The following is a 14853-nucleotide window of genomic DNA, read 5'->3' as shown; positions in this document are numbered from 1 at the left end:
AGGGAAATTGTTGGGCTAAGTGCTAGTAGCCATGACTAGGGGGTTTTCATTTTAGCCATTAGCACCTGCACAGCTGGGCAAAGTAGGTGAACTTAATTCACATTTTTCTCTATAGGTTGGGTTGCTTAGTGTTTTTGTTTGTCTTTCTGGTGGATGTTTACTGGTACCTCACTAAGGTTTTATTTTATTTTTTAAAAGATTTTATTTATTTATTCATGAGAGACTAGGAAAGAGAGAGAGAGGCAGAGACACAGGCAGAGGGAGAAGTAGGATCCATGCAGGGAGCCTGATGTGGGACTGGATTCCTGGACTCTAGGATCACGCCCTGGGACACTAAACCACTGAGCCACCCAGGTGTCACCTCACTAAGGTTTTAATTTGCATTTTCTTTGTGGCTAATCAAGTAGACCCTCTGATATATATTGTCTTGTTTGGATATCTCCTTTTAGGAAATGCCCTTCCAAGTTTGTGTTTTTGTGAAGACAAGTTTAATTTTCTATAGGATATACTCGCAAACAATACAAATGGCACAATTAGAATGGTGAGAAAGCAAAGAGATAGGTGCTATTTGTAACTTATTCCCACAACAGAAAGCTCCATGTTCTGTTGGTTGCTGACCAAAGCCTGGCCTTCCCAAATATTTTGCCTATTTTCTACCCAGTGATGTTCTTTTACCTCCTCATTACTCATTCATGCTTTCATTTCCATATGGCTCTCCAGAGATCAAGCAGCAGTTAGTGGAGTAAGCATTCTTATGCCATCACCAAGAAATCACTTTTAGTACATGTCAAGTGACTATGATTGCTTTGAGGTTTTCTGTTGTGTCCTATTGTCCATTTTCCCCTCCTTGTGCTGATACTTCACTGTCTATAACATGCTTCGATGTCCAGTATAGTATTAGTCTTTCAGTTTTCTTCTGCAACAGTGCCTTGACATTCTAGATCCTCCACCTTTCTATGTAAATATTAGCATAATTTCCACAGGAAAACCTCCTAGGGGTTGATTGGGATCGAATAAGATCTCTTGGCCCTTTTTGGAATACTAACCGTAGAACCTTGTAATTCATGAGCATGATAAATGCCTGTATCTGGATACTGTCTTTAATTTCTTAATATCAAAAAAATTTCTTAATATCTCCAGCTGATGTTTAATCATTTTCCTATTGATACCTTTCATAAAGTTTTTTGATGTATTCCAAGTTGTGTGACTTTTTTATAAGATTATTTATTTATTTATTCATGGGAAACAGAGAGAGAGAGAGGCAGAGACACAGGCAGAGGGAGAAGCAGGTTCCATGCAGGGAGCCCGATGTGGGACTGGATCCTGGTTCTCCATGATCACACCCTGAGTTGAAGGCGGCGCTAAACCGCTGAGCCACTTGGGCTGCCCAAGTTGTGTGATTTCTGATGGTATTTTATTATATATCGTGCGAGCACTTTACTTTTTTATTTATTTTATTTTTTTAAAGATTTTATTTATTTATTCATAGAGACAGACAGAGAGAGAGAGACAGGCAGAGACACAGGCAGAGGGAGAAGAGGCTCCACGCGGGGAGCCCGACGTGGGACTCGATCCCGGGTCTCCAGGATCACACCCCCGGGGTGCAGGCAGCGCCAAACCGCTGCGCCACAGGGGCTGCCTGCACTTTACTTTTTAATTAATATTTGTTGATATATAGAAATACTGTCGATATTTTAATAATGTCTTGTATCCAGTTATCTTGTTTAATAATACTAATCACTAATAATCACTTACTTATGTCATTTTATCTAATACTGTGCTTGTTTGTTCTTTCTGATTATGTGAATGCACAATCATGTCATCTGCAAATAATTTGTTTTGTTTTGATTCCTTCACTGTGTTACAGTCTTTTACTTTACTTGCCTTATTGTACTTGTTAACATCTGTCTCTTTACTAAGTCAAGTAAAATAGTGATGGTAGTTATCATCATCCTGTGCCCAAATTCAGAGAGAATATTTTCAGTATTTTCACAATAATTATGACTTTTGATGAGGAAATTTCTGTCCAGTTTACTAAGTTATCATGAATTTCTATTGGAATTCATCGTTTTTTTTTTAAGATTTTATTTATTTGTTCATGAGAGACAGAGACAGAGTGTGAAGCAGAGGGAGAAGCAGGCTCCACTCAGGGACCCCAATGTGGGATTCGATCCCAGGACTCCAGGATCACACCCGGGACCAAAGGCAGGTGCTAAACCACTGAGCCACCCAGGCATCCCTGGAATTCATTGTTTTTTTTACAAATTTATTATGGAATCACATAGTTGTTTTCTCTCTATTCTGTTAATGGGATATATATATATATATATATATATATATATATATATATATATATAAAATGATTGTTCTGTATTATATATATATTAAATAATTGTTCTGTATTCTTGCTAGGTTATTTTTAATAATATTTTATTTGGCATTTTTGTCTCTATGTTAAGCAGAGATTTGATTTCATTTTTCCTTGTTTTATAATATCCTTTCAAGGTTTTTGGCCTCACAAAATAAGTTAGGAAATGTTCTTTCTTCTCCCCCTACAGAGCCATCACTTCAATCTCTGCCTTTGTGTTCACATGTTCTCCATGTGTGCATGTCTCCATGTTCAAATTTCTTTTTTGATATACGTTTACTAGTCACATTGGGTTGGGACACACTAAAATGGCCTCATTTGAACTGGGGTACCTTTGTAGAAACCCTATCTGCAAATAAAGCCGTATTCTGAGGTACTCCAACATTATCAACATATTCCACTCAACATGGAATGGTTTTGAAATGGAAGGCACCAGGGGGAGGCACTGAGCAATGATGTTGGAGCCATTCTGGTGAAAACACAAAAGAAAGCAGAGCACTGAGATAGATATGCAGGGACAGAAGGACACAAATGTGAGAGGCATGTATGCCAACTACCATGAGCAGGGCTTCTCCACAGAGCAGCTACATGGCTTGCAGTGTCATAATATATGGTGTTGTAATGACAAATACATCAAATCCAACCACAAAGAAGACCACCAGAGACCATAGATATGGTCTGGTGTCAGCACTTGCCAGTTTTAGTACAGCCATATGCTCACAGTATGTCTTTGGGGTGATCTGTTTGAGGCAGAAGGGCAACCAGGAGATCATGAAGAAAAGGGGGCTCACACACAGCATGCTTTGTGCTATCACAGTTTTCCCCCAGCTGTGCTGCCAGTTATTGGAAGAAAATGAACACAGTGGAGTAGAAAGGAGATTGGTACATCTAGTACCCAAAAGCACATGGCCACCCCTGAGTGACAGATGACAAAGTATGGACGAAGCCAACCAGCATCGTAGAGGCAGTTATCGTGGTTCATTTTATGGGCTTGCAACCAGTAGAATGGACAACTTCTTAAGTGAGGTAGAAGTAAGAGGCCCTCTGCCATGCAAGCTAGCAGGGTCAGGAAGAAATACATGGCTCATAGAAGTAGTCAGTGCAGGACACATTGGAGAAGTGAGCTATTTTTCACAACAGCCACAGCATAGCTGATATAGAGCAGGACCCAGATCCAGAATTGTGACTCCTCATGCCTTGGAAAGACACAGGACATGGGTGGGAGGCAGTCCCTGGTGGTGGCAGCTGAGGATCACTGCTGTTGGGGAAAGGACCTACCTTCTGAAGGGTTTACCAAGTCATAAACCTGTGCTGTTTTTGAGAAAGCTGGGAACTATGAGAGCTGAGTGATCGGAACATTGTCTTCACAAGAACCCACTTATTATATGTTATAAATATACTTTTTCTCCTAAAGTACACTAAAAAAATGGGTTATATCCAGTTATGCCTGATGGCAGTGTTTATCCATCACAGGCCCAGATTTATAGAATGAAGAACAAACATTTCAAACACTAAATCTCTAAATGGAAATGAGTCACAGTAAATGAAGTGTTGATCCTTATCCTTTCCTACTCATAAAAGTCAATTGCATCTAAAGGAAGAAATCACTTTTTCATAATACCTATGGGCATATCTGAACACTCTGTTCTTTTACAAAGGTTTAGATAAGGTAAATTTGAAAAATCAAGGGGATAAGTAGAAGGAGGGAGGGTGTGATGTTGTGATTTAGAATCAGAAATATATATTTAGTCATTGTCCTCTTTTCTGGCACAGAGCTCCTCAAACTCTTGGAATATCCTAAGTGATAAGAACCATTAAGATGTCTTTTGTTATGGTAATGAGGTAATTTTTGTATGTTACCCAAGGACGGTGGCTGGTTGTCAGGGGAACCAACCTTGTGATAAGAGAGTTAGAACTTTTTTAGTTCAACCCAGATACCCAGCGAAGGGAAAGTGAGGTTGGAGCTTGAAGCAACTTCCAGGTGGCCAATGATTTGATTAATTAATGCATAGGTATATAATGGAGCCTCCATAAAAATCCCAAGAAAAGTTCCTAGAGATTCTGGGTTAGTGATCATGGAGACCCGGGGGGCCTATCCCAATGGAGAGGGCAGAAAAGCTCCATGCCCTTTTCTAATCCCTTGCCCAAAGCATTTCTTCCTTCTGACTGTTCCTGAGTTATATCCTTATAATAAACTGGTAGCTAGTAAGTAAAATGTTTGCCTGTGTTCCCTGAGTTTCCTTTGCAAATTAAACAAGTTAGCCTGTGTTCCCTTAATTTCCTTTGCAAATTAAACTCTTCGAACACAAAGAGTGGGTCATGGGAAGCTCTGATTTATAGCCAGTATATTAGAAGCATACATAGGGAACAATATTGTTCCTGTGATTATTATCAGAGCACTCCTCTTCTGTAGGACTGAACCCTTAAGTTGTGGAATCTCATGCTATCTCTTGAATTGTGCGGTACACTGTGGTGTCCTGAGATTCGCTTGTTGGTATGGTGTACCCCAATACACAATGAGAGTTTGGTCTCTGAATACCATTGTAGAGGGAGAGGGAGAAACAGAGTAAGACACACAGAAAGTAAGAGACCTAACTTCACTTGCCTGGTAGACTGGGGAGACCTCTGGTCCCTGAGGCCTCTGCCTAGCCTATCCTCAGGACTAGGCAGGGGTGAGAATAGGGGGAAGTCCTAGTGTTATTGCAAGAAAAGAATTCAAAGACTGACCAGTCACAGTGGCTGAGTGGTTAAGTGAAGAGTTTATAAAAGAGAGCACACTCTGGAGTTGTGGGATGGGAAACTCAAGGGACAGCTGTGCAACTCAGGGTTTTGGTTTCTGTATTTTATTGACAGTTGGTAACTAGATAGTGGAATATTTATTTCATGAGAAGATTGTTTTATGGGAGCAATGCTTAGTGCCTTTTTCCCTTACTTTGGTCAGGGTCTCTGGCCTTCTTTGTCTTGGGCCTGTCTGGTTTGATCTGGCCTTTTGTGAGGTTTCTAATAGCTGGCCATGATTCACCTTTGCTATTCTCCACATACCCTGTTAAAATGCAATTACTCCAGAACTGAGCACAGACAGCATAGCTCACTCAATTTTGAGTACTACTTAAAATCCAGGAGAAGCTGACCTGATTTGTTAAATGTTTCCTGACCTCTCCTAGTCAGTAGGTCACCTAGAGGTGTGTGCTCTCTCAGAGAAGAGACACACTGTGATGACTCTGACCAACTCACAAATGGGAAGTCCAGTCCCAACTCAAAGCACTCCCTTGACAGGTTTTGGAGATGAATACAGACATGATGGAGTCAGTTACAGAATTTATGTCCTGGACCTAATGCCTTCTGGTTCTTCAGGTTGTAATGAAGGCAATAATCTGTTTTCACTGATTCAGAATATTTGAGGATACTTCTAATCATGACAGAGCTGTATGGCTTGCAGCTCTTAGCAGCAAAACTAAGTAATTAGTTTTCATATTAGAGCTGGAATTATAGCTGTCCAGTGTCCTTCTTTTGGTAATTTGATACTAACTACATTCTCTGCCAGTCTCTCTTGTTCACTATGCTCTCCCATACTTTTAGAGAATGTTTGGTGCAACATAATTGTTCAATAGATATTTCTTGGATAGAAACTTAAAATGTTCCAAATATTTGATATTTGTTAATAAAAAGAAGTGAGTGAGGGAGAAATTGTTATTTATATATCAAATTTACCTTCTTTGACAACAATATCCTTTCAAGTTTCCATGAAAAAATGAAAAAGTCTGGTATCCCACTTGGCATCCCACAATACCTGCACATGCCATCTTGTGGTCAGCAATGGAATTGTTGTGACAATGGTACCAGGCAACTGTAACCATTTAGTCATTCTTTCATGGAAGTAGGTTTTGTTTTGTTTTTCTTTGTTTGTTTGTTTTCTAGTGAGCTAGGGTTGAGTATTGGATAGTGAACACCTGTGCTATGCTTTTATGGAAGTTATATTCAAGTCAGAGGAATAGATGGTGAATAAGTACTTCAATAATTACATATAGTGTTAAGAGAGGGAGGAAATGAAATATTTGCGTTGCGAAAAATTACAGGAGCAAGAACTAGATGAGATAAGGAAGTTAAGAAACATCTCACTGTAAAGGAGGGTACTAATTGAGACCTAAAGGATGTCAAGAGGAATATCATATGCTTTAGAAAATAACAGCTGAGGAAAGAAGGAAGATTTAGAGCAAAGCTGTAGGCAGGTAAGAAGTGGATATGTTTGGAAGAAGGCCAGAAGGGCTGTAGCCAAGGAAAAAGGTAACAATTGGTATGGTAACAATACCTCAGCGAGTGTGTTGAAAACATAGACTAGACTACGCAGCAATAACAGGAAACGACCTACTTCTCATATATGCAACAGCACAGCTGAATCTGAAAAAATGTATACTGAGTGGAAGACACCAGACTCAAAGAATGTACTACTTATTCTGTCATCTATCAAAGTGCTAGTGAGAGAAAAATTAATCTATAGTGAAAGACATCAGATCAGGGTTTGCCTGGTTGGGGTGCAGAAGGGGTGTTAGACTCCAGAGAGGCAAGAAAACGTTCATGAAGTGATGGCAATGTTCTAAGTATTAATCGGGCTGGTAGCTACAGAGGCATGCTGTATGTATCAGAGCTCTTCAAAGTGGGTGTTAAACTATTTATATTTTATTGTCACAGTTATGCAGCAACCAAAATGATTCGAAAAAGAAAAAGAGAGCCTCACAATCGGTAACGGATTTGCTGATGTCACAGTCATTACTGGTTTGCTGATAACAGGGTCATGGTCCCTTTACATCTCTAATATTTGGGAATCATGAAAATGCTCCTTCAGAATACCCATTCATTTCTGGGGACACTTTGGCTCTAATAGTTGTTTCTCCTGGGAGAAGCAAACATGGTCCCGATTCCTCTTCAAGCACCTTCATCTAATGTTGGTTTTAGTGACATAGGAGCCTGAGATCTAGAACCTTCTTCACTATTGGCTTTGACAGGAGAATAGTGAAGGAGGATAAAAGGACAAATGCAACAATGGTGATGGATGATTTTTACCTTGCTTATGAGGATGCTATCTTGTGTGTATGCATATGTCCAAATCCGTCAAGATGAATACATTATGTATGTGCAACTTTTTGTATAAGGACACCTCAATAGAGTTGAAAAAATAAGAAAAAAATACAGTTTTCTAAAACAGCTTAAATTTTTAATTTAAAAGAAATTAAATATTAACAAATACTCAAATTTCTAGTGAATTTCTTACTACCTGTAACCATACAATATATCTTCAGAAGACAATCTCCTTTTTCTTTCTTTTCCAAAACTTCTTCATTGTGAACTTTATTGTCAACAGGGAATAGGCCATTTGTGAAAAGAGAGATCAACACTCAGCATCCCTATTCCTCACAGTCAGCAGTCTCAAGGAGTTGTGATTCTGGCAGCACTCTTACATCAGATTTTCAAGCTTTTCTGGAATTTGCTGTATTCATGAGTCCTTCATCTTCTCAGATTACCCCCTCCGTTCCCCTAGGCTTTAGCACTGAGTTAACCTGTTCTGTACACTTTTTGGTGTTGTGTCAGTTACTTTTTCCTCATACTAAAATTAAACTTCCTAAATGAAGGATGTTTTTCAAAAAATACATGAAAGTGCAAAAGGGAAATGGAAATACCACAAATCTCACTACTCTGAGTTGCTATTATTACCATTTAGATGTATTCCCAGAATCTTTTCTATGCAAATTGTTATCAGCATTATGGGCAAATGTTATGTGTCTTTTTTCTTTACCACTATATCTTGATTATCTTTCACATCTATCTTTCACATCACATACTCTAGCAAACACATTAGTTAAATGATACATGATATTCAATTGCTCAATCTTTCTCTGGGTCTTACATATCAATATGTGGACATTTCCCTGTTTTTATAAATGATGAATCTATACGTGTCTTTGAACTTTTTCCATCAATTCTATTTTTATAATGAGATTCCAAGATGGGAAAATATGTACACTTTTTTTGCTGTTTTAGTGGCAAGTTCTAATCTCCTTTTTTTTTATTGAAGTTCAATTTGCCAACATATAGCATATCACCCAGTACTCATCCCATCAAATGCCCCTCTCACTGCCTGGCACCCAGTCACCCCATCCCCCCACCACCTCCCCTTCCATCAACCCTTGTTCGTTTCCCAGAGTTAGGAGTCTCTCATGGTTTGTCACCCTCTCTGATATTTCCCACTCATTTTCTCTCCTTTCCTTTTATTCCCTTTCACTACTTTTTATATTCCCCAAATGAATGAGAACATATAATGTTTGTCCTTCTCCGACTGGCTTACTTCACTCAGCATAATACCCTCCACTTCCATCCACGTCGAAGCAAATGGTGGGTATTTGTCGTTTCTAATGGCTGAGTAATATTCCATTGTATACATAAACCACATCTTCTTTATCCATTCATCTTTCGATAGACACCGAGGCTCCTTCCACCATTTGGCTATTTTGGACATTGCTGCTAGAAACATCGGGGTGCAGGTGTCCTGGCGTTTCACTGCATCTGTGTCTTAGGGGTAAATCCCCAAAAGTGCAATTGCTGGGTCATAGGACAGATGTATTTTTACCTCTTTGAGGAACCTTCACACAGTTTTCCAGAGTGGCTGTACCAGTTCACATTCCCACCAACAGTGCAAGAGGTTTCCTCTTTCTCCGGATCCTCTCCAACATGTGTGGTTTCCTGTCTTGTTAATTTTCCCTTTTCTCACTGGTGTGAGGTGGTATCTCATTGTGGTTTTGATTTGTATTTCCCTGATGGCCAGTGATGTGGAGCATTTTCTCATGTGCTTGTTGGCCGTGTCTATGTCTTCCTCTGTGAGATTTCTCTTCATGTCTTTTGCCCATTTCATGATTGGATTGTTGGTTTCTTTGATGTTGAGTTTAATAAGTTCTTTATAGATCTTGGAAACTAGCTCTTTATCTGATATGTCATTTGCAAATATCGTCTCCCATTCTATAGGTTGTCTTTTAGTTTGGTTGACTGTTTCTTTTGCTGTGCAAAAGCTTCTTATCTTGATGAAGTCCCAATAGTTCATTTTTGCTTTTGTTTCTCTTGTTTTCGTGGATGTATCTTGCAAGAAGTTACTATGGCCGAGTTCAAAAAGGGAGTTGCCTGTGTTCTCCTCTAGGATTTTGATGGAATCTTGTCTCACATTTAGATCTTTCATCCATTTTGAGTTTATCTTTGTGTATGGTGCAAGAGAGTGGTCTAGTCTCATTCTTCTGCACGTGGATGTCCAATTTTCCCAGCATCATTTATTGAAGAGACTGTCTTTATTCCAGTGGATAGTCTTTCCTCCTTTATCAAATATTAGTTGACCATTTTTATTGTGTTTTTGTGATGAACATTTGTCCACTCAGCATTTATGATCAGTCACATGCCTCAGGGAGCTCTTGTTCTGGACATTCTGAAAATTGTTCCTTTTGCTCTGGGGGATCGCTAACCTCTGGGCCTTTTGTTCACAAGATGACTTTGTGCTGATATGCGATGGCCTGGCAAACTTTTTGCATTTATGTTCCCAGATCCGTGGGGCGATGAGGTTGTTGTGATGTGGTGACCCTTGGCTTAGGGATCTTTTCCACAACAACTTTGAATAACCCTGTCCCTGATCTGCTTGGTTCTGACTCCATAGATGATGGGGTTGAGCATGGGAGGTACAAGTAGATAGAAATTGGCGAACATGATATGGACCACTCGGGGCACATGATGTCCAAAGCGGTGGGTGAGGAAAGTAAAGAGGGCTGGAATATAAAAAGCCAAGATGACACAGATATGGGAAGCACATGTGCCAAAAGCCTTGAACTGGGCTTCATCAGAGGGCAACCCCAGAACAGTTCTCAGAATCATCACATAGGATATACTGATGACAATTATATCAAAGCCAACCACAGAGAAGGCCGCAAAGAGCCCATATGCACGGTTTACTCTAGTGTCTGCACACACCAGCTTTAACACAGCCATGTGCTCACAGTATGACTGGGCAATGACGTGGTTGTTGCAGAAGGGCATCCTGGAGACCATAATGCAGAAGGGGCTCACCCATAGCAAACCTCTCATCATCACAACTGCTCCCAGTTTACCCACTACAGTTGGGGTCAGGATAGTAGAGTGGTGGAGTGGGAAGCAGATAGCCACATAACGGTCCAAGGCCATAGCCATGAGCAACCCGGACTCCACGGAGGAAAAGGCATGGATGAAGAACACCTGGATGAGGCAGGCATGGTATTCAATCTCATGAGCATGAAACCAGAGTATAGCCAGCATTTTAGGTTGTGTGGAGGAGGATAGAGCCAGGTCAGTGATAGCCAGCATGGCTAGAAAAAGGTACATGGGCTCATGCAGGGTGTGGTCAGTTCGGATTATATGAAGGGTAATGAAATTTCCAACTATAGCTACTAGATACATGGCACATAGAGGAAAGGCAATCCAAAACTGGTAATTTTCCAGTCCTGGGATCCCAAGTAGGATGAAGAACACAGGATGTGAAGAGCTGTTCCCTGATGCCAGCATCACTCGATGGGTAAATTTTTCTCCTTTGCAAAGGTAATCTACTCTCTGTCATTGATAATAATCAAGTAAGTAATTATTATTTTTAATATTTGAAAGAATCAAACAGTGAAGCATTTGGGATTAATGGAATAATTTCAACTGTTTTAATTAATAATTTTTGAAACAGAAGTGATGATACTCTTTGTCCCTCATTCATATTTATGTCTTCAAAATGGGATTAGAACACACTAGCTGTGTGATTTTCGTGGAACAATCAATATGTTCCTTGAAAGTTTCTGCCAACAGATAACTATTCTGACACTTAAGTCACTAATATTCATTCTTGCTCTTCTATTCTTCAGAACTAACAGATTTGTTTAACCTTCCCATAGATTCTTTTCAGCTTCATTCTTTTCTCTGAAGCTGAAAAGTTAGGCATTTTTTCAGGGTTGGAAGCTAATTTGGAAAACACTTTGTCTTAAAGGCTCATAGTAATAATGTATGTAGTGATGCTGAGTTTGTTCTGACTCTAGGAGTTACCAAGAGAATTTGGGCTGGAGGATAACTGACGATTGTACACCTCTGACTAAGCCTACTGTCCTTAGTGTATGTCCTCCTAGATTAGAGGCAAGCAAACTTTTTTGTTGTTGCTCTTAAAAGTTACATCATACATATTTTAGGCTGTGTAAACTATAGTTGCAAGTAGTGAGCTTAGCCACTGTGGCATGAGAGCAGCCACAGTCAATACAGCAATGTGTGAGTGTGGCTATATGTAAATAAAATTTTATTTATAAAACAAGTCTGCAGGCTGGATTTGGTCTGCAAGCTATAGTTTTCTAATTTCTGTGCTAGATGATAATTTTTATGAGGTGAGCCCTGAGCAGTGCACCATTCCTAGCACCTCTGTGTTGGCACAGAATAGGGATATAATAAAGATTTGTTGAACCAAATAACAAATAAAAGTCATGGTTCAGTAGCAATGGACTTTTTAACTGATGAGCCATATCTTAAAAATATCCTGATATAACTCTCTAAACACTACCTTGATGGCATGCCATTAGACCACTGTATATATTTTTTATACCAAACTCTGCCCTGCTGGCCAGTGAAAGAAATGAAAGTCCTCCTCTGCCTATACTTTCATTACGTGATTGAACCTGTCTAATCCCTCTGGTGACTGTCACTTACATAGGAGTCAATGACACAAAAGTTTACATGGTTCTTACTCAACAGCATTTTACTATGTCATCTTAGTTGACTCCTTTGTATGAGTCTCCTCCATAAGAGAAACACTCAGACAAGAGGAGTATCTTTTCAAATCCCCCTTAACAAATCACCTCTTTTGACTAACAAATGTTTCATCCAACCAGACCTAATGGTTCCTAAAAAAGCTATCTTTGAGATCCCAAATACGTGACATCTTTCTGATTTTCCCTACCTCTATAACATTTTGAGATAAATGGAGTTTAGGCTTTATCAATCTTGCTGTAAATTGGAAAGTTTACTACCCTATCTTGAAAATAGCTATAGGCTTGTTCAAAACAAATACTTCTCTCTAGAATATGGTGAAAATTCAGACATGCATTATCTAAAGTCTACAGCTGAGCTTTACCCCTTCTGTTGGCTTGGTCTTCTAATTGTATGTTCCCTTTGAACCAGAGTCTTCCTATCTAACCTCCCTCTGCCCCCTGTATGTCACCCTCCATTTGTCAGGACATGGTCATGGAGACTCATGGGCACCTGAAAAACTACTTAGACCATCTTCGTTCCTGTACTGGGTGCTGGTGAAGGTGCTGGCTAAACCTACAATTTCTAAGTGCATAATAATCTCTTTAATTAATTGTGGAAGACATTGCTGTTTTTGTAAATACAACACTGTAAGCTTTTACATTTATTGTTTTTAACTCACACCAAGTTTCTGCCCATGAGTCTTAATGGAGAACTCACCTGTTCTCCATATTCTGTTCGGAGTAGTGAGTCTTCATAGGTGGTGAGCTGGGACCCAAGTCTGAAACAGGAGATGAGGGCTCTTGACAGGTGCCTTTCTTTCTTCTCTACACTTATAATACCATGGAATCTGGTATCCTCACTATCAGCAATCCTTTTGCCTTTTTCACCCTCAGGCTTATGAACTCAACATGTGTAGAGTGAAGACTACAAGTCATGTGACTTGGAGAGGGAGTTAACCAATGTTAGATCATTCTCTATAGTGTGTGAGGTTTGCAATAGTATTTCTGAGGGAGGCACAGGTTATCAACTTGCTGCTGGGGGGGAGGGATGATTCCCGAAAGAGTAGGAAAAGAAGAGCAATATACTTTCCTTTCTTGCCCAATATTCCTTCCCTCTTTCCTTGCTTTTAAATATGTACCTGTCCCTGTCCCTCAGGGGCTAGACGTCTTGTGAGTCCCATATGTAGTGAAAGAAGAAATTAGGTTACCTTTTTTTGGTCTTAAAGCTAGGGTGATCACACATTGCACTTCAGAGTCAATTTTTCTGTTCTCCAAAGTACAGGCTAACTTGTGCAAACTTGGCATAGCTTTTGGTTGAGGAAATACGGTTGCAAGAAGGATGTTCTTACACTGAGGGAGCTCATTTCATCTGTGAGTGTTGGTTTGAGTCCAGTGCTGGTACCACTGGCTCTCCTGGACTTCAAGTACTCCTTTCATTAGGTGGAGTTATTTATGTCCATCGTTTTAACCATGTTGCTCAAGCCTGAAAGGGTGGAGGATAAAGTGGACTGAGAGCTTGCCAAGGAATAGTTTCAGAGACATTTAGTCTGTTTTCTCACTTTGGGGTATCTAAAACCAAGGCACAGAGTAATGATGCTGGAGCATGGTTTCAGATACAGTGTCCTTCCTGGAGGGAGTGTGTGTGGAGGCCGCCTTCTTACTTTTCCAGAATTTCCCTGGAGGACACAGTGTGAATAGCAGAACTTCTCTCCATCTCAGAAGGAAATCCATCAGTCAGAGATCTCTGGACCTGGAGCGCCCAGGGAAGCAGGCCATCTGCACAAAGTATTGCCTTGTCTTCCAGCTTCTGGAATCTCCGTGAGTCCTGCTGTTCTCTGGGAAGGGCAGAAGTGACTGGGGCACAGGGAAAGCACTCACCTTGAGCTCTGCTTCACCTCTGACTGGCTCTCTAACTGGTTGAGCATCTCTAACTGGCTCCTGTGATTCAGCTTTTAGCAGAGACTGTAGATTAGGACCTATTTAAAGACCTGTTAAAGTCTGGCCCTTCCCTTCCCCAAGCATTAATTTTCCCCCTCCTGCTAGGCCCCCCTGCCTCCCACTCTGGCTTCCTCTGAGACCAGAGAGTGAAGCTAGAAGCATTAACCCCTAACTTTCCTCTGTCCTCTGTGTACACAAATGCAAAGGGTGGGGAATTGAATGCATGGCCAAGAATGTGTGTTGTTGAGAAAACAATTGTGAGCTTATTGCTATGCATGTATTTTTTGTTAGCCAAGAGTATTTACAATTGAGGAGGTATTTTATACAACGTGAAAGTTTGTTGATGCTTGTTGATGTGTATACCTGAGAGACGTGTTAATAAACGTGTGTAAGGACTGGATTTGCCTGTGAATGTATGTGCATAACCTTGTGTGTTTGTGCAGGTGTGAATAATCATTTGTGGTAAGTATACACATTTCGTGGGATAGCATGGTTCTGTGAGTACAAGGCCACTGCATACACATACTTTGTGAAGACGTATCCTGAGCTCCAAAGCTGACAGTGTGAGATTATACATCAGTGCGTGTATATATATGGGCATGTATAGACAAACTGTATGGGTTTGAAGAGGTGTCAACAATTTGTTGGTGATATCATATGTACCTAGGAAGCTCTGGTTTTGGTGTCCTCTTTCTTCTTACGTGGAGAGGCAGGAGGACTTCCAGATGGAGGACTTGTCATAGTTATTTTTGAAACTTGGTGAAGTTGGAAGGC

General features: G+C 40.2%; 2 protein-coding genes across 2 annotated transcripts in view; one reads left to right on the top strand and one right to left on the bottom strand.

The window, feature by feature from the left end:
• Positions 1–9988: 9988 nt before the first annotated feature.
• LOC140615547 (olfactory receptor 52R1-like) lies at positions 9989–10933 on the bottom strand. The gene has a single exon (XM_072795415.1). The coding sequence runs from the start codon at positions 10931–10933 to the stop codon at positions 9989–9991; it is 945 nt and encodes a 314-aa protein (XP_072651516.1).
• A 2618-nt stretch (positions 10934–13551) lies between these two features.
• Positions 13552–14853, top strand: part of LOC140615545 (olfactory receptor 51H1-like) — an 85417-nt gene continuing 84115 nt past the window's right edge. Inside the window, exon 1 of the mRNA XM_072795413.1 lies at positions 13552–13959. The gene's annotated coding sequence lies outside the window, so the exon portion shown is untranslated. The remainder of the gene's footprint in view (positions 13960–14853) is intronic.

Source organism: Canis lupus, chromosome 23 (genome assembly GCF_048164855.1).
Source record: "Canis lupus baileyi chromosome 23, mCanLup2.hap1, whole genome shotgun sequence".
In the NCBI taxonomy this organism is placed as follows: Eukaryota; Metazoa; Chordata; class Mammalia; order Carnivora; family Canidae; genus Canis; species Canis lupus.
Note: the sequence above shows the minus strand (reverse complement) of the source record. Positions and strands in the feature narration are given on the sequence as shown.

Excerpts from the sequence above, each read along its gene's own strand:
- LOC140615547 (XM_072795415.1), bottom strand. The coding sequence starts at position 10,933 with ATGCTGGCATCAGGGAACAGCTCTTCACATCCTGTGTTCTTCATCCTA.